The sequence below is a fragment of the Vulpes lagopus genome, chromosome 2 (genome assembly GCF_018345385.1).
Source record: "Vulpes lagopus strain Blue_001 chromosome 2, ASM1834538v1, whole genome shotgun sequence".
NCBI lineage: Eukaryota > Metazoa > Chordata > Mammalia > Carnivora > Canidae > Vulpes > Vulpes lagopus.
Window position 1 is genome coordinate 65,091,324 of NC_054825.1, and position 27,686 is coordinate 65,119,009.

The 27,686-nt window shown below is 37.2% G+C and overlaps 1 protein-coding gene across 1 annotated transcript in view; it reads right to left on the reverse strand.

The window, feature by feature from the left end:
- The window catches only part of AP4E1 (adaptor related protein complex 4 subunit epsilon 1), a 60,137-nt gene extending 36,164 nt beyond the window's left edge, over positions 1-23,973 (reverse strand). Inside the window, exons 1-8 of the mRNA XM_041744693.1 lie at positions 23,392-23,973; positions 20,684-20,755; positions 17,502-17,625; positions 13,428-13,501; positions 12,869-12,990; positions 9,943-10,102; positions 8,031-8,197; positions 4,982-5,055 (exon numbers count right to left, since the gene is read on the reverse strand). Coding sequence (XP_041600627.1) covers positions 4,982-5,055; positions 8,031-8,197; positions 9,943-10,102; positions 12,869-12,990; positions 13,428-13,501; positions 17,502-17,625; positions 20,684-20,755; positions 23,392-23,541 — 943 coding nt within the window. The 5' untranslated portion in view covers positions 23,542-23,973. The remainder of the gene's footprint in view (positions 1-4,981; positions 5,056-8,030; positions 8,198-9,942; positions 10,103-12,868; positions 12,991-13,427; positions 13,502-17,501; positions 17,626-20,683; positions 20,756-23,391) is intronic.
- Between the last annotated feature and the right edge of the window lie 3,713 nt (positions 23,974-27,686).

Sequence of the window (27,686 nt, forward strand, 5' to 3'; positions counted from 1 at the left end):
TGAGATCAAGCCCCAAAATGGGCTTCCCACTCACCAGAGAGTCTGCTTGAGATTCTTTCCCCATCTCCCTCTCTCTTCCACTCCCCCCCTGCTCCTCACGCTCCCTCCCGGTCACTTGCTCTCTCTTTCTCTCCCTACTCTGTTGCTCTCTAAAATAAACAAAATATTTTTTTTAAATAAAAATAAATTTTAAAAACTAAGGTTATAAGAAAAACAAAGCAAACAAAGGAGAGTTTCTGACAGAAACCTATGGTACCGGGACGCCTACATGGCTCAATGGTTGAGAGTTTGCCTTTGGCTCAGGATGTGATCCCAGAGTCCCAGGATCAGGTCCCACATAAGGATCCCTGAGAAGCCTGCTTCTCCCTCTGCCTATGTCTCTGACCCTCTCTCTAGGTCTCTCATGAGTAAATAAATAAAATCTTTAAAAGAAAACCTATATTACCTACCAAGCCTAAAATATTTACTACCTGGACCCCTTTTCAGAAAAAGTTTGCCAAAAACCCTGAATTAACAGGCAGCCCTAAGTAAGACTAAAAATAATGCTGCTCAAGCACCTCAGTAGCCCAGTCGGTTAAGCGTCTGCCTTCAGCTCAGGTCATGATCCCCAAATCAAGCCCCAAGTCAGGCTGCCTGCTCAGTGGCAAGCCCATTTCTCCCTCTCTATCTGCTCTCCCCTCCACTCATGTGCTCTCCCACTCTCAAATAAATAAACAAAATCTTTGGGGAAAAAAAAAAAAGATTCTCCATCTTCTGTTATAACTGACATGGTTTCCTTTACAGACTCCTACCATTCAGAACTCTCCTGCTATCAAACTGTGTTACTACAAAAGCTTCTCTACCCACCTAAAATCTAAACTTATTTAGATTTCTGGAAAGCTAGTACAGGTAAAATTACTAGTTCAAAAATTACACTTTTTAGTCAACTTAGGCATAAATGAGCTAAAAATGAATTTAATAGGTTTTTAAATTATTTTTCCACTGGAGCTAAGTCCCTTTATTCCATTGCTCTACAAAAATCTAAGTCCACAAATGAAATAGCGGCCACCCTAATGTCTCCCCTCTACAGAGGTTTCAAAAAAGTGCTTCTGAGGATTTCTAAATAAATCTAAAAACACAATGTGAAGTTTTATTTTCTCTTCCAAAGCAACCTAGGTCCTAACCAAATTATCAAGTAAAAATTATGAAATTAAAAATAACATTCTGACATTTGTAATACTGTGGTTTTATCATAGGTATTCAATTATGCACAAAATTTGAAGAGGTTCCACTGACACCTTATCCTTCAGACTAGACTTTACTTTCATATGAAGTAAGTTAAGTCTCTATCTGTTGACCCCACTTTGGCAAGGAGATGTGGGTACCACCCAATGGGATAGAAGTCCAGGTTCTCCACTCTGCCTCCTTTGACACTAGGAGAAGGGATCCTTGTTCCCTCTGAGTAGGGGATGGGAATCTCTGCTGATACTATCTTGCCTGGGAAAGTAAGGGGCATTACTTCATTAGTACTCCCTACGTGGCCTCCACTGATACTGCTAGCGTGGCCTGAGTATCCCTGACCAGTGGTAAAAGCTCCAACTCTCTAGTAGGCTTCCTCTAACACCACCCCAGCAAAGACAGGAGAAGTACTTCGTTAACTCCCTATTCCTAAATATGAGAAATCCCAGCTTCCCCACATCATCTCCACTGACAGTGCAAGGGAGGGGTGACCCCCTTCAACACCTGGGAGGGATGAAGTTCTTGCTCTCCTCTTGGGCTTCTCCACCATGAGTCCAGTGGAAGGGTTGGGAAGCTAGTTATACCTGGTGAAGGGGAAATCTTGGCTTTCCACTCAGTCTTTTCTGCCATGTGTGATGGCTGGCTGGGATAGAGAGGCTAGCTCTTCCCCTAAGCGCCCCGAGGTAACCTCTGAATATGGTTTGCTATTCACTCGACCCAAAAAACCCTACAAAATCATGCAAATCAAGAGGTCCAAATCTTCATATTCATTTTAAGGACACACATGAAACTACCCAGGCCATCAAGGGTATGCATATCTTAAAAGCCACCTAATATATGAAAGATGTCACTTTGCGGAAGCAGTGTGTGCCATTCCGTCACTACAATGGTGGAGCTGGTAGGTGTGCCCAGGCCAAACAGTGGGCCTGGACACAGGGTCAGTGGGCCAAGAAGAATGTTGAATTTTTACTGCACATGCTTTAAAAATGCAGAGTAATGCTGAACTTTTCAGGGTTTACATGTAGATAGATCCTCTGGTCATTGAGCACATCCAGGTGAACAAAGCAGCCAAGATGCAGCGTAGAACTCAACAGGGCTCATGGCCGGATTAACCCATACATGAACTCTCCCTGCCACATCAAGATGATCCTTGCTGAAAAAGAGCGGACTGCTCCTAAACCAGAAGAGGAAGTTATACAGAAAAAAACATCCCAGAAGAAACTAAAGAAACAAACACAGCTCAGGAGTAAATTCTGCACAGAATAAATGCAAATTTTTTTAAAAATAGGCTATTGTCTAAGTCTTCTATCTTGCTATTTTGCCCTTTTCTTGTCAGTCCTTTAGCTAGACAGCAGGCTTTTTTCTTGGGGCATTTTTGTCTGCACCTGTCGGTGTTTCCAGGTTGCTGGCTCTCCTGTACCCAGTTTGGGGACTATGAGGCAAAAAGAAAACCCAAGGTATTCACTGTGACATTGTTCCTTGCATTGCAAGGTCCCAAACCAGTCTACCTTCATTTCTCCAACCTTTCAGAGTCATATGTTAATTTTACATATAATAGCCATAAGAGGGGAAAAACAGGGAAATGATTGTTCTGTTCCTTCTACTCCATTATATAGAAGTCTCCTGATTTATTAAATAGCTTATGAAAATGTTACTCTCATCTTATCAGTACTCTGCCTAAATATCTTCCATATCTCTGGATTTATATACAGTATAAAGCCAAACTCACTTGGCTGCCATGAGAGGACCTCTGCAATATGGCCTTTCCACTGTTCCCACTATGAAATGTCCATGCAGGCTGCTGGTAAGTCAATATTCTCTGAAACAGTTTTAAACATCCCTACTTCTATACCTTCTCTCATGTTTCCTCTTCCTGGGCCCCCTAGATCTCCCTTCTGACTATCTGAATCCAACCTACCTTTCAGAGCCCCATTACCTCAATGAATCCTTGTGTGTAGTCCTCAGGCCCACAGTGATCTCTACCACCTCTGGACTCCTACAGTATTTATTCCCTGCACCACCACTTAGCATTCTACCTTATACTGGGTATTATGCTTTCATAAATAAGCTATTTCTCCCATTATATTGTAAATTCCTGTGACGCCTGGGTGGCTCAGTGCTTGAGCATCTGCCTTTGGCTCGGGTCATGATCCCAGGGTCATTGGGATCAAGTCCCGCATCAAGATCCCCACAGGAAGCCTCCGCCTATGTCTCTGCCAATCTCTCTGAGTCTCTCATGAACAAATAAAATCTTTTAAATTCCTTGAAGGCAAAGATTATATTTTATACTTCTTCATATGCTCTATATCACTTTGTATAATGTCTGGTATATAAGAGCAGTCAATAAATGTCTTTGGTATGTTTTATGTCTTGATTTAACACTAAGGTAAGTTATAATAATGAAACTTTCATAAAAATATGGTTTAGAAAGTATAAAGCCAAAATCCAATCAGATAACTAATAAAAGTAATCTTCTTTTTCTTTAATTAAACTAAAACACATTTAAAAAAATATTTTATTTATTTATTCATGACACACAGAGAGAGCAGGCTCCATGCAGGGAGCCCAATGTGGTACTCAATCCCAGGACTCCAGGATCACACCCTGAGCCAAAGGCAGACGCTAAACCGCTGAGACACCCAGGCATCCCTCAACTAAAACATTTTAATTATTGATTAACCCAATACCAGATACTGGGCTAGACTCAGTCTCTTCCCTTAAGAAGTTCATAATTTCAAATGCACATTCTTCAGCAATTAACTCTTTATGGTAGCACTATGAGAGAATAGTCTACCATTGACAAAATCACTGTCAGTTATAACTGTATCAATACAAAAGGAGGGAAGCCTTTCCAAGGAGGGAAAGATTAATAAAAGAAATAAACAAAACAACAGAAACTATAAGGTTTCCATGGCAAGGTGAAACACTGGACTAACAGCCTACAAAGAAGCAAACTTGCTGGTGTTCCCAGAAATTTTAATAAAAGAAAGGTGCCCTTGTGGGAAACATTAAAAAATATTTCTTTCGGGTATACAGTGTTCTCCAAGTGAAAAGACATGGGTAACAGTGGTTATCTCCAAAAAAGGGAACTGGGTGGTAGTGGTAAGGGTCAAAGGGACACTTACTGTTCACTGTATACTTTTTGTACCTTTTGAATTTTGAACCATGAGCAAATATTGCCTATTCCAAAAAAAAATTAAAGCTGAAATGTCAATTACAAAAATAAAAACAAAAAAAGTTCTACAAGAAAAAGAAAAGCAGATCCTTAACTGATTCTAAACAGAATTCCTTGAAAGTCTTTCACACTCTCATCCTACACACTAAGTATATCTCAAGTAAAACTTTTTTATCTTGGCTGCCTGCAAAGACTCTGACATTTCTCTGGATCGTCTGACAGTTCCTAGCCTAACCACCTGTGTCAGTAAGGATCATCCAGAGGTAAGGATGGAACAGATCTACTGGGTTACCTTCACAGTCAATTAGATGCTTAGTGAATATTTTTAGTATAAAAACAATTTCTCTTTAAAAATAAAATATTTTAAAAAGAGAGAATTTTAATGATAATTCAGGTCAATGTTTAAAACAAAGTCATAATTTCAGAGTAGTTCTATTATCCAATGCTTACATTGAAAAATAACCCAAAGAACCATCTTAAAAATTAACATACAAAATTCTTTTGGAATTTATAGTAGTCTAACACACATTTTGCTAAAATACCAAAAAGCACTGTTAATCATTAGAGTAGCATTTACATGTTACCTACCATATGTGACATTGTGATTTAACTCGGCTCTTCGTAAGGATTCATCAAGAACATCATACATTAATTCACTTGTCCTGTTTAAAAGATATTTTATTTGCAGTAGAATTATAGTATTATAACTCAATAAAACAGTTTTTCAAACTTCTCTCTCTTTAAAACTGAGGATCTACAGAAAAGAAGTGAAAAAAATTCATTTTATGAAGATATGGAAATTTCACTTCTTCAAGATTCCATTTGCTCTTTCTCATGAGTTTAATTTCCTGTTTTATCAAAGCTGACTAGTCAATGCAGAGATATCCATAAGTCAATCAACTCTTTACCTATACCTAGTCTACAAATCAGGCTTTCGTTTCGTTGAGCATACTACCTTTTATAATTTTATTTATAATAAAATATGCTACCTGTTTCAAGTTACTACAGTAATACCTTACACATCCAGATTATTCCAGATGATAACCATGTAATTTTTTTTTAATATTCAAATACCGTCTTTCTTTGAGCAGCACCAGGTTCTCTGAGAAAAAATTTCAACTTTCATTTATGTTAAATGTAAAGAAATTTCATTTTGTGAAACAGGTTTGTACCACTCCTATGTCTTTATGGTTACTGATTACAATTACAGTAACTGGGTTGAGGTAGCTACTGTAAGAAAATGCAGTACTTTCTAGAGCATTCTGCCTCCAAACCTAGAAAAGTCCTAAGAAGTCAGTGTGAAACTATGGCTCCTAAATTGGCATTTCTGTCTATATTTTACAAGTTCAAAATGGACTAACAGAAAAAAAAAAAAAACTACCATCAACATACAATACACACAGTAGTCTTGCAGAGAAACTATACTGTAATACAAACAAAAAGATCAAAAATAACATAGGGCTACACAAATAACATATCAACATTTCTTTTTCAGAAAATTTCTTTTATCCAAATATACAACTATAAAATTTAATTTTAAGTACATAACTTTTATTCTATCTTGACTAACATGTAATTATCCAGTGAGAATCCAGAACCATATTCTAAAATCCCTCATTTTATTGTGTAAGCACTTTTTTCCAGACAATAACCACAAAGCAGACATTACAACCCTTCCCCCACCTCAAATTTGGTAATACTACACCTAGATTACAGTCTAGTTTCTCAATTTTAAAAGCCAATGTCTGGCATAAGAGTCATAATTAACCACATGAAAATGTGGAAACGTTTGCAGACATGATCAAGCAATGTTAATAACCTAAGATGAAGAATGCTATAAAACACAAGAAAATATTCAAATAGACATAAAAGAATATAAATGTAAGATGTTTCCAGTAAATTATCTCTTTCAATTAAATATATTAGAATCCTGTTATAAAATAACATTTTTACTTTGCCACACTGAGCTAATCATGTCTTTAAAAATACAAGATTTGTGTTAACATAAAATCTCAGAGTTGGGACAAAGGAAAAAATATTTTAATGTTCCACAGCATCAGTAAAGAGTTCCACTCTACTCATTTCATTTCGAATAAGTCTATGCCAACTGAACTCTCTGTGGAGACAAGCACTCTGTTTGTATTGTTTGTAACTTTGTATGTATTCCACACATTCATTCATAAAGGAAAGAAGATAATGAGTTAATAAATTTAGTAAATTCACTAAATGCCTCCAAAGTTACTTCATGAAAACATACTGTCACTGGATCTTTTTAGATCAGTGAGGTCTGGTTGCATTATTATGAAATTCATGATTTTAAAGCAGAATTCCAGTGAACTCCAACTAGAGCTACACAACAGGATAGGTTGGATTATATACAATAAAATTAGGACAAACAATCTACTTCCATCACCTCCAGTTTTTTGACTTAGGTTTTGATCAGGAATTGAGATTCAGAAACACAGAAAAAGTAACATAGCAATAACAAGAGTGATAAAGTCCAATTAGCTCTCCTTAGCAGCTCACAGGCAGATGGACAGTGACATGACACTGACAAGGAATTAGTAGGAGCAAGAGCCTAGAAGACAATCCCTTTGTAAAGCTAGGCCAAAGAATTAGAAGGTACCCTACTACATGGAGGAGAACCATATCTCACAAAGTCAAAACACTGATCAGCAAATTTTTTTTTTTAGTAAATATTTTCTTAAGACAGAAACTCAAGTCATGGTCCTTGCTCTCAAGGGAACTAAAATCTAGTTCAACTTGCTCTTGAACAGTTCAGGAAAAAAAATTTAAAATATGTATGTACATATATAGTGAGAAAGAACAGTAAGACGAATGCAAATAATTGATGACTCTAGGTAAAGAGTACGAGGAAGCTTCTTGTACTATTTTTGGAACTTTCCTTTAAATTTGAAAAACTATGGCAAAATAAAAAGCTATAAAAATATATATATAATCAAAAAGACACCCATAAAAAATTTAATATAAAGTACTGGCTAAAAGAATAACCCAGACAAAGAAATTAAGATGAAGTACTCATATTCAATTAAAGCAAGAGTCAGCAAACTATCGTCCACAGGCCTATCCTGGTTGGATATTTGTTTTTGTATGACTACAGGCTAAGAATGGTCTACATTTTTAAATGACTGGGGAGGAAAAAAAATCAAAGGAAGAATTTTTTTTCCAAAGTAATAATATTTCATGACAGATAAAGATTATATGAAATACAAGTTTTAATGTCCAAAGAAAGTTTTTTTGGAACACAGCAATGTTTATTCATTTACATGTTGTCTATGGCTGCTTTTGAGCTATACAACAGCAGGCTTAAATGGCTACAACATACAATCCATAAAACTTAAAATATTTATAATCTGGACCTTTACAGAAAGTTTCCCAATCCCTACACTAGAATGATTAAGAAGGTTTCACGGAAGAAAAGGAACCTCAGAGGTACCTTTCCCTATGAGCAGAATTTAGATAAGCAGAGGGCCAGGATTATCCCAGCAACCTGTTATATACTTCTTAAAATGGCTTATTTATCATTATTAAGCCAATTAAACATTGGGAGAATCTGATGTATGAAACTTCTAGGTGATGAGCTATCAGAGCATCAAGTTTACTTAGAATAGTTTACCTTTGATCATCTTTTCCTAGTAGTCCTAATATTCTCAAGAGCTGGATTTGTAACCATGGCGCTGGCACACTGTGGTAATTGAAATCTACTGGGAGCTTTCCTCCAACTACTTGCTTCAAAATTGTCACAAAACTCCCCGTCAAGTCTTTATATCCAGATGAATTCTCCTATAACCAAACAAAAAACAAAAAACAAAAACAAAAAATATTCTGTTAAGAATAATGTCTTATTAAATATAAAATAGATTTGGTTGAAATGCCATACATAATCTAACTTAATATATGTTCACTTAGAAGTTTCAGGTTCACATTTAATCAAGCAGTGCTCTAATCTGTTTGATTTCTTCCATGATGAAACTACTCTGGCTACTTGATCCAAAGCTGAATCATCCCTCAAAAGCTTGCACCAATCTCTACTTATCCCCACACAGTCTCAATCACATTTCGTAAGTTCTCATAATTACATTTTATATAGAACTTTTATTAGCCAATACCAGCAATTAAATCAAAAAGGGAAAAGAACCGGCATATTGAAAAGGGGCAGCATTACCACTACTTTTGATGAAAATCAAAGCCTGTTTGCAATCTCTGAACTTTGTTTGCAAAAGACTTCTCATGTAAGTAATCTAAGTGTGTTCTGGGTGGAGGAGCACAGGGCAGTCAAGACCACTCAAACATTCAAACCTCCCAAAATCAGTGCATCTGCCTTTTAAAAATTAATTAACCGTATAGTATTTAAACACACCTGTGCTTCTGAATGAGTGTGCTTTGGTTACTTATCTGATGAATCTCTTAGACTGGGGAAATGACATACATATTCTTCAAACATTAGATTCATTGTAATTTTTATTTCATTATCAAGGACACATTTTTGGAAGAGAAATAACAGCTCTTTGAAAGTTTAGTAAATGTTAGAGAAAAATAAGATTTAACATCAATTATCTATTTATACCAATCTATTTTGGAGCACAATGCATAAAAATGAAGACACCCTTCAACTTGTAGTTGTAAATTGAATTCAGTAACATATGCCATTTTGTTTTATAGTACTCATGGAGTCTCTCACATATATATAAAACACACAAAGGGGTTTCAGGCAATACACTGGGGCTGAATTAATATAAACCTATATGACCATTTAGAAAATTTTACCATACCATTCAACCTTCCTTTCTGATCTGATACAGTATCGATGGAAGGAGACAACATAGTAGTCCATATACCTTGCACAACCCCTATCCACTCTCCTCATTTGTATAAGCTGTCACACATATTTCAGGAATTTGTATAAAAGAAAGTTACTCCTTGGGGCACCTGGGTGGCTCAGTTGGCTAAGTGTCTGACTTTGGCTCAGGTCATGACCTGAGGGTCCTAGAATCGAGCCCTGTGTGAGGCCCTGAGTCAAGCCCAGTGTCAGACTTGGCGCTCAGTCAGGAGTCTGCTTCTCCCTCTCCCTTTGCCCCTCTCCCTGCTCGTGCTCTCTCTCTGATATATAAATAAAATCTTAAAAAAAAAAATTTAAAGGAAAGTCACTGCTTGAAAAACCAGTTACAAATTTCAATCACCTTCCAAAGGTATCATTTTTCCATACATCTTTAGTAACACAAAAAAACTTAGTCATTTAAAAAAGAGACTAAAAATAATAATAATAATAAAAAAAATAAAAAAAATAAAAAAGAGACTAAAAATAAATAAATAAATAAATAAAAAAGAGACTAATCCTGTAATATGCCTACAACTCACGCTATCAAACTTGCAAAATTACTATTAAAAAGTCAATTATAAAAAAAGTCAATTATAAAAATTTGAAATGTTAATTAAGCATTTACTAAAAAACGTGAGTTTTCTTTTAATTCCATAATTACATTTTTCTAATGGCAACTACTCAGTACCTCCTGAAATTTCCAACTTACCTTAATCATCCTAAAGTATATGTGCAAAGAAGCAGCCATGACCCCAACATCTCTGTCACAAAGTGCTTTCCGAAACTTAATATGGATATGCTGTACTTGATTAGGAGCAATAAGATGGAATTTATATAATGCCAGAACAGCTTTTCTTCGTATAATCTCCCTAAAGATAAAAAATAAAATCTAAATAAATCATCTGAACTGTCAGACATTTAGTTTAAAAAGATTATAGATGAGATGACTTCAAAATATCAGCTATTGCCTTAATATAAAAAGAATGAATTATACATTTATACTAATTTCTTTATTCTAATCCACCAAACTATAAAGAGTAGTTCTCTCCAGGAGGTAAGACCTCAAGAGACTAACTGCTCATGTTATATAGTTCTAGTTACATAATTTTTGGCAATAAGCATGTATTTATTTTGAAACCAGAATAAACAAGGAAGATAAACATATTCCTTAACTCCCTAATTCCATTTTTGAAAGCCATCTCTCTAGAAACTGTGAAAAGTTTCAACAGTTCAAAGCTTAAACAGGTAATTCTGGCTAGCAAAATTAAACCTCTTTATTAATACTGAAAATCTCAGTAACATTCTACCTTTTAATATTTCTTTTTTTGTACCATAGGCAACCTAGAGGACTCCAAATACTCCAAATAGAAAGGGAGATTCACAGTAAAAGATGTTACCCTTCCCCTTGCCCAGCTCATGTTTCTAAAATATAAGAAGAGGAAAGTAGGAGCACCTGGGTGGCTCAATGGGTTGAGAGGCTGCCTTCAGCTCAGGTCATGATCTCAGGGGCTGCTTCTCCCTCTGCCTTTCCCTCTCCCCCACACCATGCCACCCCTGTGTTTCCATACTCTCTCTCAAATAAAATATTTTTTATAAAAAATGAAGAGGAAAGTATACACTAGTATTACACTTAATTTGTAACAGATACTGTCTAGCACACAAGAAGCAAATATATTAAGTAGCTATACTATATTCATAATATAATTTCCAAGGAAGCATATTCCTTATTCTTCTCACTCATGCCTATTTCTAAATATTTCATATTTGCAGGCTATGCTGGCAGTACTCATAACAGCAGCCATGTCTGTCACAAAAGTGAAGTATTTATTTTTAGGGTTTCTTAACACATATTTGTTACCTAAAATCATAGAACCTCAAAATTGAGATTACTCAATGCAATCCTCTGTGTTCCACTCAAGAATATCCCTTAGAAGATTCCTAACAAATGTCAAATTTAGCTTCTGCTAAATTCCATTAATAAGCAACTTACTATCCTCCTAGGCAAACTATAGCATGATGGAAACTTCTTTTTTACAGAGAAAGAAAAAGCAGATTAACAACAGATTTGCCATTAGTAGTATTAATACTACGATGACTGGAAACCATATCTCAGTGTATTGCTATTGAGTGTTAACCATTTCAGTTCTATGGGGCAGCCCCAGTGGCACAGCGGTTTAGTGCTGCCTGCAGCCTGGGGTGTGATACTGGAGACCCGGAATCGAGTCCCATGTCAGGCTTCCTATATGGAGCCTGCTTCTCCCTCTACCTGTTTCTCTGCCTCTCTCTCTCTCTCTCTCTCTGTCTCTATGAATAAACAAAATCTTAAAAAAAAAAAATTTTTTTTTTCAGTTCTAAGAAAGTAGGTAAATGAGGTAAAATAAAATATAAACACTCAACAGGCTCAGGAATCCGAAGGTCTGGCCCTCTATGGTGACACTAACAAAAGACATCAAGAGACCTGGGTTGAGGCTATAGGTCTGGCATGGTGAAATTCAAAAGTCAAGTGCAAGCCACATCTTCCTTGTGTCATCCCCTGGCCTACCTACGGCTAGCTCTGACCCATGTTCTTCCACATGGAGTTAAGTATGGCCATAACTGCAAAAGCAGTTTCAAACAGTCTAACTGGGGGGAAGAGAAAAGAGGGCAGGATTTGAAATTAGAGTACATGGGAAGCAAAAAGGAAAAAATTCAGTTCTCAGAAGGATTTCATACAAAGACTCTATGATTACCACAAAACAATGAGGGTATGGAAAAATTACATAAAAATAATGCTCTGCTATGATCAGATCAACCTGTAATTATCTAAGAAAAACTAGTACTTTATTTCTAGTAATTAATTGTCTATAGCCATCATTTGTTCTGAACACAGATCTGACCTAAATAAAATATTAAAACAAGTTTGAAAAGCCTATGAAGTTATTCTATAATTCTTAGTAAAAGCTATCATTTTAGCCAGATAATTCATGGTCCAAAATTTCTTAAAGAAAACAAACCATAAGACAACACTTTATAATCTCAGAACACCAAAAATACTAGCTTAAAGAGACATATGAAATAAATATTGTGTGAATAACAAAAAAATATTAAAGATTGTATAACTAAAATAGTGAAGCTGTAAGGAATCTTACAAGATTAGCAAAATACCACAAGTTAATAAGGTTTATATGGATATGTTCTGCTATAAAATAGAATCTGAATGTTGCAATTTTGCTATGAAAGCAACCCCAATATGGGGAAGCTCTGCATTCATAGCACTTGAACCACTGCCAGATTTTTTTCATTTCACTTTATCCTCAAAACAACTTTGTGAAAACTAACACACTTCAAACAACCCCATATAGCCAAAGGAAAAACAGGACCAATGCTGGTTAGTGGTAGAACTGAGAGGAAAGCCACAGATTCCTGACACTAAACCTCATTGACTCTCAGTTTAACTTTAGAAAACTGCCTGACATTTTCTCGAACCCACATAAAATAAAGCATGATGCTATCAAGGATCTTTGCATTAATATCTGGCAGTCAAAGGATATCCTCCACCCTAATAGCATTAAATTAAAGTTATAATAAATGTTTTAGTATAAATTTTTATTCTGAAAAATATAGTATAGACCCGTATCCAAAAAAAATTGACTTACTTAGAATGTTGAAGTTTATCTTCAATTAATGGAAGAACAGCTGGAATCATTTCTCGAGGGAAAATCTGGCTGACAATAGTAAGTGCCATACATACTTCTACCAGATTAGTGCTCTGCAAATCCTGACGTAATAATTAAGCAAACAAAACATTCAGTGCAAATTTTGAAACTTAGGATTAGTAAATTCAACATTGCAATGGTCCTATGTACTTAATAGTCTTCTACTAACTTTATAATTAATTTGTACATTCAGAACAGATCTAGAGAAAAAGACAACAGCCAGAAAAGTGTATCAGACTAAAAGTCTGGAGGAGATCTGCTTTCAAATGAAACCTTAATAACAGCAGCAGAGGGTTAAATGTTTCATTTAACCCTTACAACTGGGTTAAGTTCTATTATTAGCCTCATTTTATAAACTCAGAAACTGATCTAAAAGATCTTTCTAAGTCCATTCTGTAAGTCTGGCTTCTTCCAACAATATCTAATTCAATATGTTTGAGGCAAAATGTCAGATGCCTATGGAAATAATTTTCATATTTACTAACATATAATACAGTACCTTTACAACTGTATTCACAAGGAGAAGCAGCAGTTCATGACTTTCATGTAAAAATAAAGAAACAGCCAAATAACCTATAAAATTTGAGGGAAAAAGTCTCATTATTACCTGCCAAAAATGAACTTTTCCCAATAAATTAAATAAAATAATACATTCCAAAATTTAAGTGTCAAAGATAATAGCTATAAATAACTATAAAGACAGATTGCAAATATGAGGTTCAAAAACTTAAGGAAGATTTCAGGTATGCTTTATCCTGAAATACGTCATAATCATGTATTTCACAGGATATACCTGAAACAGAAAAGAGGCTTTATGTACCACCTTGAACTCCTATACATGACATGAGAAATACATGCCTTCTATCTTCTGTGCATATGTCTACACAAGCAATCAAAATATTTTCTATCTAGGCACCTGGGTGGCTCAGTGATTAAGCATCTGCCTTTGGCTCAGGTTGTGACCCCAGGGTCCTGAGATCAAGTCCCACATCAGGTTCCTCACAGGGAGACTGCTTCTCCCTTGTCTATGTCTCTGCCTTTCTCTCTGTGTCTCCTATGAATAAATGAAATCTTTAAAATACGTATATATTTTTTCTATCTTATAGCCAAACATGCAACTATTCAACTGAATGAATCACCTAGGGATCCCTGGGTGGCTCAGCAGTTTAGCGCCTGCCTTCAGCCCAGGGCGTGGTCCTAGAGTCCCGAGATCGAGTCCCACATCAGGCTCCCTGCATGGAGCCTGCTTCTCCCTCTGCCTGTGTCTTTGCCTCTCTCTATGTGTGTATCTCTCATGAATAAATAAATAAAATCTTAAAAAAGAAATGAGCCACCCATATGATGTAAATCACATTTTAAGCCATAAACAATACCCTATTTTCTTAATATGAAAATACACTATTGACAGAATAACAGTTGTTGAGGGAAGAAACACGGTCTACCACATTATATGTAATCACTGATTTAAGTAAATATTTTTATTTCAATATCAAAACATTAAAAAAGTACATCTTAGAATTGAGGAAATACAATAATACTATGACAAAGGCCATATATATATATGGAATCTAGATACTCCATGTCATTTCCTGTCACTCTTCACACTGATAACATTTGTTAGACAATTACTATGGAACAGTGCATTACAAGCCTCACCTCATTCAATCTTCACAACTCTATGAAGTATTATTATCCCAAAGAGAATATGAGGCCCTAAAAGGGTAACTGCACAAAATCTATAGCTATTACATGGTGGAGCCAGCAGTCAAACCCAGCCAGTCAAAGTTAGCTCATGTTTTAATACCTATGCTGTCCTGTCTCTCCACACAGTCTATGTGGAGGCCCTATTCCCTGCCTCCCACCCTTACTGCTTTCCATTCTTCTCAATTCTTTCAGTCCTCTCATTAGAATTCTAATGTTAAACTATCCCATCATTTCCCAGATAATGTGTGTATCGGCTGGAAATCATGGGCAAACTGTCAGAAACTACCTATTCTCAAAACCAAGAAATAGCAGCATAACCCATTTCAACATCTTTACTGAAGATCAGAGGAGCAGAGCATGAGAAAGAAAATAGAATTAACCAGGAGCAAGAAAGAAATGAGAAAAACCTCAGCATTTAAAGAGATTAGGTTTTACCAGATTGCGGAGAACTCATGTGATAAGCTAAGTTATCACTCACACCCAAGTCACCAATATCAAGGTAGGAGAAGATGAACAAATTCAAAGACTATCTCAACAAAACCTTACCTCTATCTGTTACAAAGAATACCCTAACTATTTTGACAGTCAGGAAATGTGAAAATATTTAGTGACTCAAAAAATGAAAAGGTTCCAGAAGACAAAGAATAATGACTATGATTATGGAATATGTTTGATATAAAAGAGTGCCATATAGGATAAGAATATAAGCTTTGACTCACAGAAACTTGGGTTTACATTCTGGCTCCACCATTTATTAACTGTACAACCTGGACAAGTGACTTAACCTTTGAGCCTCAATATTCTATCTCACAAGATAAAGTACCTAACATGCCTGACTTAATAGGTACTGAAACGTAACTTTTCAACAAAATTCATATAAAAAATATGAAGCCATCTCCAACAGAGAAAGCACCAAAGCTAGTCTCAGAAATCTCAGGGGAGCTGAAGAGGCAATAGGACCAGAATGAATACATATAGAAAGTTTAAATGCTATCTTAAAAAAAAAAATTAAAAAAAAAATAAACCTTCTACTCATTTAGCACACATAAAAAATGTCTGATACCTACAGACATATGTCCCTCTACAAGGCAATAAAATATTTCCCTAAGGTCATAAATCTCAACAAAAATGACTCTGAGGTCACTATTAAAATAAGCTTCTATAACTACCAATAACATGTACAAGGTTATTCACTGCAACACTATTTACAAGAGCAAAGACTAAATAACTCATATGTCCATCAATAGAGACTTGGTTGAAAAACTATGGCCCATCCACCCATCCAATGAAAATGATGCAACTCTATAAATAAAGATGTCAAAACAAAATGTAAAATAATCTATATAGCCATGCTATCTTTTGTGTAAGAGAGTGTTTGAGTGTGTACTGGTGCACTTACTTGTTTTGCAAAAAAGAAACAACGGAAAGATTTATCAGAAACTAATGAAAATATTACCTATGGGAATAAGGGCCAAACTGGGTAAAAGGGGAAGGGGATAGAGATAAAAGTGAGACTTCTTTGATTATACCTTTTTATAAGGTCTTAACTTCTAAACAATGTAATACTTTATATATTTTTAAAATAAAATTAAATAGAAAATGAAAAAAAATTGGGATCCCTGGGTGGCGCAGTGGTTTGGCGCCTGCCTTTGGCCCAGGGCGCAATCCTGGAGATCCGGGATCAAAACTCACATCGGGCTCCCAGTGCATGGAGCCTGCTTCTCCCTCTGCCTGTGTCTCTGCCTCTCTCTCTCTCTGTGTGACTATCATAAATAAATAAAGAAAAAAAATATTAAAAAAAAAAGAAAAAGAAAAAGAAAAAAATTATATTAAATTCTAAGAAGTACAACATAGCAACACCTGTACAAAATTATAGCACCAACCATCTGATATTGATCATCTATTGTTTTTGAGATTTCCTGGCCTTTAGAGATCTTAGAATTAATTTGAGGGCTAAATCATTAATATACAAAAAGACAACACCATAAGATGACAGACGGTAAAAGCCACCCAAGTGATCACCAAAAAGTTAAAACTTAATTTGGAATATGAAAAAGGAGAGACAGGATGCCAGAGGACATTTCCCTTGGAGGGAAGAACACAACAAATCTAGAAGAAGAGTGGACTGAGTTTCAATAAAAATAGAATACTGGGTGCACCTAGTCTCAGAATCTTTACCAAAATATCTCCCTTCCCCACCCCAGCATCTGACAGCACAGGTGAATATAATTTGTGAAGAATGCTGGTCCTTGAAAATATGACACTACCAACTCCTTTGAATAAAGAACATGCTATACTCCTATATTACTCTAAAGTGATTTCTTCTTGGATTCTGATACACTGCTAAACTAAGTCCTTAATTTAAAGGACATTTCCTAATAGTTTGATTAAAGAGACAAAATTTTTCCAAAGATACCTCTAACCTTCACAGCTAGTATTATGAAACTGAGAACAGTATTTTTTAAATTATTCAAGTCAATTTCAGTTTTTATTCTATAAAGAAACATTTTTAATCATTAAACTGATTAGGTGAGACAAACTTTAAATCAGCTTTCTTGAGGTATCATTTATACATAAGAAAATTCCTCATTTTTAAGTGTATAGTTTAATGAGTTTTGAAAAATACATATAGTCATCTAACTATCCCAAAATCAGGCAAATTTTAATCTTCTCCATAACTCTAAAATGCCATGAATCAGTAAGACTGATTTCACTTATAGGCTTTAAGTTTTTGAAGTGTTCTCTTCTAAAGCTTTGAAAATTACAAGGCACTGTTCTAAAAACACTATATACCTGCTACCATTCATTTCACACAGTAACTAGAACTTTAAGGACAGTATTAAGTAAAAAATCTTAAACACATACATACCTACTCTTTTTTCTAAAAGGTTTCCTTGTTGTGCCAACTTGATTGCATGTATATAGCCAAAGGAAGCGTCATATCCAAGCATTTCACAATATATAAGTCTCACCATACATTCCTTCATCATTTTCTGCAAAGCAAAATAACCAGTAATTGCATAAATAAGTAGAATGTTTTATTTTTTTAAATTATATTGCAATCATTTCACAGGGGAAATCCCTTAATCCTGGCACTAAAGAAATAACCAATACATATATTATAAATTCATAACCTGAAGTCAGACTTTATAAATAAAAGTTGCTCCAAAACTTAGCTCACCAACAGTATTGATTTTAGTAAAATTATTTTAACTTTTTTTTTTTTTTTAAGATTTTATCCATTTATTCATGAGAGATACAGAGAGAGGCAGAGACACAGGCAGACAGAGAAGCAGGCTCCCTGTGGAGAGCCCGATGCTGGACTCAGAGCCCAATACCAGGCTCAATCTCACAACCCCAACATCATGACCTGAGCCAAAATCAACAGTCAGATGCTCAACTGACTAAGGCACCCAGGCACACCCTAATTGTAGCTATGTCTAATTCTAAATGTGTAAATTTGGTTATAATGTGAGACACATGGTCCTCAGACAAAATTTCACCAATAGTAATATGACTTGACTTCTAAAATGGAGCACATCATTTTAATATACTTTGCCAAATAAAAACATCCATAAAATTCCCACAAGTCGGGGATCCCTGGGTGGCTCAATGGTTTAGCGCCTGCCTTCAGCCCAGGGCGTGATCCTGGAGTCCTGGGATCGAGTCCCACGTCAGGCTCCCTGCATGGAGCCTGCTTCTCCCTCTGCCTGTATCTCTGCCTCTCTCTCTCTCTCTCTCTCTCTCTTTCCCTCTCTCTCTCTTTCATAAATAAAATATTTTAAAAAAAAATTCCCACAACTTGGTAATAATTTGTAAAGAAAATAACTTTCACATTTAAAAACCAAATTACACATGGACTTTCTTCAGAATTATTTTGTTGTACGTAATATGCAATAGTCTGTTTTACAGACATTCTTTTTAAACAACTCTGGTATAGCTATTATATAAACAATATTTAATTTTTTTAACTGGGTCTTTCTTTTTTTTTTTTTAATGTTTTTTTTTTTTAATTTTATTTATTTATGATAGGCACACAGTGAGAGAGAGAGAAGCAGAGACATAGGCAGAGGGATAAGCAGGCTCCATGCACCGGGAGCCCGACGTGGGATTCGATCCTGGACCTCCAGGATCGCGCCCCGGGCCAAAGGCAGGCGCCAAACCGCTGCGCCACCCAGGGATCCCTTAACTGGGTCTTTCAATACTTACAATAGAAGCTAATTAAGTTGTTTAAGGCATTGTATAAATGTTTTCAGTATAATATTTGCATTCTCAATATCTATAATAAATTTTAATCATAAATAAAAATATAAATAAAATGTGCTTCAAAATAAGCTCACACCTATTTTAATATATAAAAATTAATCAAGGTTAGTATATTACACAAAATACCTGGAAAATAACAAATATTTTAAAGCAAGGATAATAATATTTAATATTTCATTCATATTTATGTATGTATATCATATTTATATATGTAAATATGAAGAGTTTTTTTAAAAACGATAGGAAAATCAAGCTTGGAGAAAAAGATTTTTAATACAGGTCACTTATGTTTAAATCATTAGTATATTAAGACTACTAAGTACTGAAAAAACAAGCTTAAAGGATACTAGAAGTCCCTCTTCAAAAGCTTCCACATCAATTAGGAGTGAAAGTGTTCATCTAATCTATTAAGTACTAATCCTGGTTTTCAAACATTTTATCTCAGAGTTTTTCAAAAGTCATGATGAGCTCTATTTTATTAAAATTATACATGCATACATTATGATTCTCTTAGAGAAGTCCATTTCCCAATACAGAAATTTTTTTTATAATTTCTCTACCAAACTGTCATACAACTTCTACACAACCACCTCAGGGACAGACTATAAAGCATGCCCAGATGGGCACCTGAGTGGCTCAATCAGTTAAGTGCCCAACTCTTGATTTTGGCTCAGGTCATAATCTCAGGGTTATGGAATCAAGCCCTGCCTGGGGCTCCATGCTGAGTATGGAGCTTGCTTGGGATTCTCTTCTTCTCCTCTACCCCATCATGCCCGCTCTCTCTCTCTCAAAAAAAAAAAAAAAAAAAAAAAAAAAAGCATGTCCAGAGCTGGATGGTCATAATGATTATAAAATCTTCCTTCCGAACTCTGGCTCCCTAACTTATCTTATTTCTCCAGGTATGTCAATTATAAAAAATAGAAATAAAACAAAGTAAAAAGACAGAAACCACTTCTGCTTAACATTTCTATCAAATATCATGAATAAATATCACAATGATTTCATACATACACACAGACATATCTATACATATACACATAAATATATCAGATTAAGCTAGGTTTTGAGCTTCATTTGTCCACATTACTATGATCATAAAAGGATATATATACACTCTTAGACTTAGAAGAGGGAAAATACTCCCACAGTGATGTACACACAGGAGGTACTCACTAAATATTTGCTGAATAATGTTGCTTGGCAAAATCTCATTATATGAAACATGAAAATTAATTAAAAGGAAAAAAATTTAAGTCTTAATCTAACTATGCAGAAACAGTGACCTGCATAGAGTGGCTACTCATTAAACAGCTGCTAAATGAATGCTGTTTGAAAAATCAAATTACATGGAACTCAAGTTCTAAAATAACTGGAACTCGATTTAGGTGTTGTGCAATATAGTTTTACAGTAAGAAAACCATGTTTCTACCTTGTTCACATATAATTCAGGGTTGAAAGTATTACTTCAGATGATATATGGTAAATTTTTCCCAGTGCACAACATTAAAACAATAACAAAGGCGCTGGAGTCCCATCAGTATTGCCACATTTATGTAATTATCATCACGTTGGCATTGAATTGTCATCAGTCAAGCAAGTCTTGCTTCAGTGCCACCAGTCAATAATAAAAAGCTCAAGCTGATGTCTGACTTGCTATCATCCATAGCTGACTATGACCCATAACAAATTAGATTTTAGTAACTGATCAATTAGATGCCACTATAGACTCCATAGTGGACCAGATTTCAAATATAAAATGTGCTGGCACTAGCTATACAGACTTACCAGTGTTGTAGTAGGAGCAGAAACAGTTGCTTTCAGATTACTCAATTCCTGTTGGATTAATTTCTCTTCCTCCTGAAAAAATGAAAGTATTTAAATGCATGAATAACTGTCTTTCCAAACTGTAACAATATTTCTTGAAAGGAAAAATATGATACTTTCAATGACAAAAAAAAATCACATTATTTTGAAGGACAGTTATAAAAATTATGTGCTTAACATTGGCCTAAAGGCATTTCTCCAAACCCTCCCAATCATTCCTGGAAAGAATAATCCATCATGCCTTTTTCCTTCACTTAATTATTGTCCCCTCAAGGACAGTTTAGCAGAAAATGTTTTGTTTTGAATTAAAGGTGAAGAGAAGAAGAAAAGAAATTTTTCATGAATTGGTCCAGGATAAGGTTCTCACACTTTCTCTTTAAGAGTAAAAAGTCCTGGGGAGCCCAGGTGGCACAGTGGTTTAGTGCTGTCTTCAGTCCAGGGCCCAATCCTGAAGATCCGGGATGAAGTCCCGCATCAGGCTCCCTGCACGGAGCCTGCTTCTCCCTCTGCCTGTGTCTCTGCCTCTCTCTCTCTCTGTGTCTCTCATGAATGAATGAATAAGTAATCTTTAAAAAATAAAAAAGTAAAAAGTCCTGGGGCGCCTGGCTGGCTCAGTCAGTAGAGCATGCAACTCTTGATCTTGGGGTTCCAAGTTTGAGCCCCACATTGGGTGTAGAGATAATAAAAAAATAAAAAATTTTAATAAACAAATAAAAGTAAAAAGTTTTCATAGAATAACAAGTAGCATAAGAGCCATATGCTTCCTTCTTATTTTCTCCTTATTCCTTACATCCTTACTCTCACTTCCCATTTCTCTCATATACACAATAAATACACCATTGTGATCACTTCTGTCTGCACAGTGTTTCACCTCCTTAGCACACTTGAATATTGGTCTCATTTTTGGCTAACATAATGCTATCTTTAAATTACACATTGAATCAGGGGCGCCTGGGTGGCTCAGTGGTTAAGCATCTGCCTTTGGCTTGGGTAGTGATCCTGGGGTCCTGGATTGAGTCTGCATCTTGCTCCCAGCACGGAGCCTGCTTCTCCCTCTGCCTGTGTCTCTGCCTCTCTCTCTCTCTCTCTGTCTCTCATGAATAAATGGGTAAAATCTTTAAAAAAAAAAAAAAAAAAGTTACACATTGGATCAGCAGATGTCCATTAGGTAGCTTATCAAGAACCACTAGTGAAGTACTGCCACATTTCCACATTTAGATATCTTATGTACAGCTTCAAACTGCAATTTAAGATAAAAAATAATTCTTTTTTTTAAATTTCACTCAGAATCTCACAAAAATTAGTAAGGGACAAAGCGTTGAGACAAGAATAGTATGTCCATAATAATGATTTCTGAATGTGAAGCAGAAATACAGCATCCAGTGGCATATCATCTTATTTCACATTTAAAAAAAAAAATGTTTTAGGGCAGCCCGGGTGGCTCAGCGGTTCAGCGCCTACCTTTGGCCCAGGGCGTGATCCTGGAGTCCCGGTATGGAGTCCCACGTAGGGCTCCCAGCATGGAGCCTGCTTCTTTTTTTTTTTTTCTTTTTTTTCTTTTTTTTTTTTAAGATTTTATTTATTTATTCATGATAGACATAGATAGAGAGAGAGAGAGGCAGAGACACAGGCAGAGGGAGAAGCAGGCTCCATGCAGGGAGCCCAATGCGGGACTCCATCCCGGGTCTCCAGGATCGTGCCCTGGGCCGAAGGCAGGCACCAAACCGCTGCGCCACCCAGGGATCCCCATGGAGCCTGCTTCTCCCTCTGCCCATGTCTCTGCCTCTCTCTCTGTGTCTCTCATGAATAAATAAATAAAATATTTTTTTTTAATGTTTTAAACCCCCAGGGCACTTTGAAGGAAATCCTTCTCTGTCATTTCTCCTCTCTGGGCACTTATCTGTCATTGTATATTGCTTATATCTGTCTTAAGCTCCATCCAATTCCTTGGGAAAAAGGAAATAAGTTTTATTCTTTTCCCTCAGTGTCTAACACATAACCTCTCCCATAAGCATATTTTGAACAAATTGCGACGTTAACACATTTATCTTGCACAACCCGTTCACCTACCCAAAGTCTGCGGACGCTTAATACCCTCTATTACAAGTGCTTATTTTCAACGCCCACCTGAGGCCGACAACAAATTTTACATTTTGGGAGAATGAACGCTTTTTCTTTGCCTCCCCGCCCCCCGCCCCCCCCCCCGCGGTTGGTCTAACCTAAGAACCTCGAGCTCCCCAAGGATGCTGAACGATAGGTTCAGATGGCAGGGTCTGCTCCGGCGTGTGAAGGGACCTGTAAAGGAACTTTGTAGAAGGTAAACAAAGCTGGCACTGGCTCGGCACTTGGTGTTTTCACTCGCTTGGTGGCCCATCTAATCCTCGAAACAACCTATAGAATACGTATGGGTACTCGTCCACGTCGACGTTCCAGGAAATACGAGAAGGCTCAATAATGACTCAGGGGCAGGGCCAACTCGGCCTGCCAGTTGTCGGTCCCGGAAGGAAACTGACGCTTCCAGACAGACGCCCGGACCGACTGGACGCCTAACGCAGCCCCTAAGCTCCCCCGGAGCTCCGGCGGGGCCAGGCCTCCCAGCGCGAGGGCCTCCCCACCCCGCCCACACCCCCCTCCGGCGCCCCTGACCTCCCGGCCCCGGGAGCACGTACGTGCTTGGAGGTTAGCGCTGTGATGCCGCGGACGAGGCCGCCCAGCCGCGAAGAGAAAGAAGCCTTGACGCCCGCGGGCCCGCCAACCGACTGGTTCTGCAAAAAGAGTCCCGGCAGCGCCGTCAGCGTCTTCTCCACTATGTCGCTCATCGCCGCCGCCGCCGCCACCGCCCGCGATCGGGCCGCCGCCCGCCTTCATGCCCGGCCCCTGCCCAGACGCCGGCCCGGCCTCCGTAGACACTTCCTGTTTGTTTGAAAAAGAAATCTTTATTCGCGTCCAGCGCGGACAAGGACAGGGTCGTTCTCGAGAGAGGCCGCCGGAGGGCGCGAGACTCCGCGTGATGAAACCGCTCGCCGCGCAGACGACCCTGACCTCTCACGCTGGGTCCGCCTTGGGGAAGCCGCTGGGGCGGGTCCTTCTCACGCTTTGATGTCCACTCATTACTACACACCAGGTAAAAATAGAGGGAGTCAGGATGCCTGGGGGGCTCAGCGGTTGAGCGTCTGCCCTCCGCCCAGGGCGTGACCCCGGGGTCTCCGGATCGAGTCCCGCGTCGGGCTCCTGCATGGAGCCTGCTTCTCCCTCTGCCTGTGTCTCTGCCTCTCTCTCTGTCTGTGTGTGACTATCATGAATAAGTAAAATATTTTTAATTTTTTTTTAATTTTTTTAAATAAAAAAAAAAAATAGACGGGTCTGTGTCATTCCCTGGGTTGCTTCTCCATGCCCCACTGCCTTGTAAGTTTGATTGGTGCTGTAAACTGTCAGGGTGGAGCAATTCATGCTCCTTTAGCTTCACTGCTGGAGGGAACTCAGTTATTTTGGAGACAAGCTTGAAAAGCCCAGTGGTATCTGCTGGCCTGAGGTTGCAGTCCTGATTACGGTGAGCAATGGATCAAGGACGCCGCAGTAGTTTAAAAGAGAGATCAGGGGGATCTTGGGTGGCTCAGCGGTTTAGCGCTTGCCTTTGGCCCAGCGCGCAGTCCTGGAGTCCTGGGATCGAGTCCTGCGTCAGGCTGCCTGCATGGAGCCTGCTTCTCCCTCCTCCTGTGGCTCTGCCTCTCTCTCTCTCTCTCTCTCTATGTCTATCGTAAATAGATAAATAAATAATAAATATTTTAAAAAATAAAAAATAAAAGAGAGATCAGGAAACAGCCAGGGATAGTAGCTCTCCATCCATCCCTAACTGACCAAAGGCTGCATGCACACACGCAGGAGACACAAGGCCTGTTGGAAAGTAAAAGGCAGACATGAAAACTGCCTAAAATGTGAAAGTTCTCTCCAAACCACACATACATCTAGTAGCAGAGATTGGAAGTCTTACTGGTTCTGGGCATTTGAGCACAACCTTGATCAATTCCTGGCTGACCACTAAGCTGTGCGGGTACAGGATGACCTCTAAAAAGAGAGATATCCAAAGGTTTAGTCCAGGCAAGTTACTAAACAAAGAAAAAAAAAAAAACAGCCACAATTATCACTAAGGGTAGAAATCAGAAACTAGATTTGCTACAGAATTTTACCTAAAATGTTCAGCTTTCCTGGAGGGATGACAATTCTGGACTTCAGATTATATTACAAAGCTGTAGTGATCAAACAGTATGGTACTAGCACAAAAAAAAGGCACATAAATCAATGGAACAGAATAGAAAACCCAGAGATGAACCTACAGCTGCATGGTCAATCTTTGACAAAGCAGGAAACAATATCCAATGGGGAAAAAAAAATTTTTTTCAACAAATGGTGTTGGGAAAACTGGACAGCAACAAGCAAAATAATGGAATTGGACCACTTTCTTACACCAAACACAAAAATAAATTAAAAATGGATTAAAGACTTAAATGTGAGACATGAAACCATTAAGATCTAGAGGAGAATACAGGCAGTTAACCTCTTTGATATCAGCTATAGCAACTTCTTACTAGTTATGTCTCCTGAGGCAAGGGAAACAAAAGCAAAAATAAACTATTGTGACTCCTCAAAATAAAAAACTACACAGCAAAGGAAACAATAAAACTAAAAGGCAACCTTCAAAATAGAAGATATTTGCAAATGACATATGTGATAAAGAGTTGATATTTAAAATATATAAGGAACTTATCTAACTCAACACCCAAAAATGAATAATCCAATTAAAAAATGGACAGAAGACATGAGTCAACATTTTTCCAAAGAAGACATATAGATAATCAACAGACACATGAAAAGATTATCAACATCACTAGTCATCAGGGAAATACAAAGCAAAACTACAATGAGCTATCACCTCACACCTGTCAGAATAGCTAAAATCAACAACACGAGAAGCAACAGGCATGGGCAAAGGTGTGAAGAAAGGGGAACTCTCCTGCACTGTTGGTGGGAATGCAAACTGGTGTGGTCACTCTGAAAAACAGTATAGAGTGTCCTCAAAAATAGAACTACCCCCCCCCCCAAAAAAAATAGAACTACCCCATGATCCAGCAATTGCACTACTAGGTATTTACCAAAAGAAAACAAAAACACTTATACAAAAGGATATATGCACCCCAGTGTTTATAGCAGCACATCTGCAATAGCCCAAGTAAGGAAATAGCCCAAGTGTCCGTCAACTGATGAATGGATAACAAAGATGTGTTATATGTATACAATGAAATATCACTCATCCATTAAAAGAATGAAATCTTGCCATTTGCAATGACATGGATAGAGCTAGAGAATATACTAAGCCAAGAAAGACAAATACCGTATGATTTCACTCATATGGGAAATTTAAGAAACAAAACAAATGAGGATGAGGGTGGGGAGAGAGAGGCAAACCAAGAAACAGACTCTTAACTATACAGAACAAACTGATGGTTACCAGAGGGGAGTGGGGTGGGGGAATGGGTGACATAGGTTATGGCAACTAAGCAGGGCACTTGTGATGAGCACTGCAAGATGTATGGAAGTGTTGAATCAGTAAATTGTGTCCCTGAAACTAATACTACACTGTATGTTAGCTAACTAGAATTTAAATAAAAACTTTAAAAAATAAAAACATAAAGTGTCCAGCTTTCAACAACAAAATTATGAGAGTTTAAGAAAAGCAGGAAAATATGACCTATATGCAGGGGGAAAAGCAATTGATATAAACTGTCTCTGGGTGGGCCTACATGTTGGATTTAGAAGACAAAGATTTCAAAGCAATTATATAAATATGTTCAAAGAACTCAAAAAAATCATGTTTAAGTAACTAAAAGAATATATGACAACAATGACTTAACAAATAGATAACTCAATAAAGAGATGCAATCTATTTTTAAAAAGAGAACCAAATGTAAATTCTGAAGTTGAAAAGTATAATAGTTGAAAATTTACTAGAGGAGTTCTACAATAAGTTTGAGATGGCAGAAGAAATAAGCAGTGAGCTTGAAGGAAGATCAAAAGAAATTATTCAGTCTTTAAAACTGAGAGAAAAAAGAATGAGGGAAAAGAAACAGCCTTAGATATCTGTGGGATATCATGAAGTATATTAACGTAAAGGTAATGAGAGTCCCAAAAGAAGCGAGAAAAGAGGGTAGGGTAGTAAGAATACTTAAATAATGGCTGAAATTTTCTCCTATTTGATAAAAAAAAAAAAATCCAAACAAAAGAAAAACAATTTGTCATTTTAAAGGGAAAACCAATTCAATTAATAGCTGACTTCTCATCAGAAAAAATGGTAGCCTGAAGGCATTGGTATCATAATTTTAGAACTGAAAAATCAAGAATTACGTAGTTAGCAAAATTGACCTTTTTTAAAAAAAGATCTTTTATTTACTGATTCATGAGATACACAGAGAGGCAGAGACACAGGCAGAGGGAGGAGGAGACTCCCGGCAGCAAGCCCCATGTGGGACTCAATCCTGGGACTTCAGGATCATGCCCTGAACCAAAAGCAGACGCTCAACCACTGAGCCACCCAGGCATCCCAAAATCAACCTTTAAAAATCAGAGTGAGGGACTTCATTTCCTTATGAAGTCTCCTGTGTTACATGAAACATACTAAATAGATCTGTATGCTTTTCTCCTGTTTTTTAAAAAAAAGAATGTGAAATAAAGACATCTCAAGATAAGCAAAGAATTTGTTATTAGTAGACTTACCTTAGAAGAAATGTTAAAGAAATTTCTTCAGAGGTGTTGGCTGGCTCAGTTGTTACAGCATGTGACTCTTGATCTTGGGGTTGTGAGTTCAAGCCCCACATTGGGTATAAAGTTTATTTTTTAAAAAAGGGAAAGAGGGATCCCTGGGTGGCGCAGTGGTTTGGCACCTGCCTTTGGCCCAGGGCGCGATCCTGGA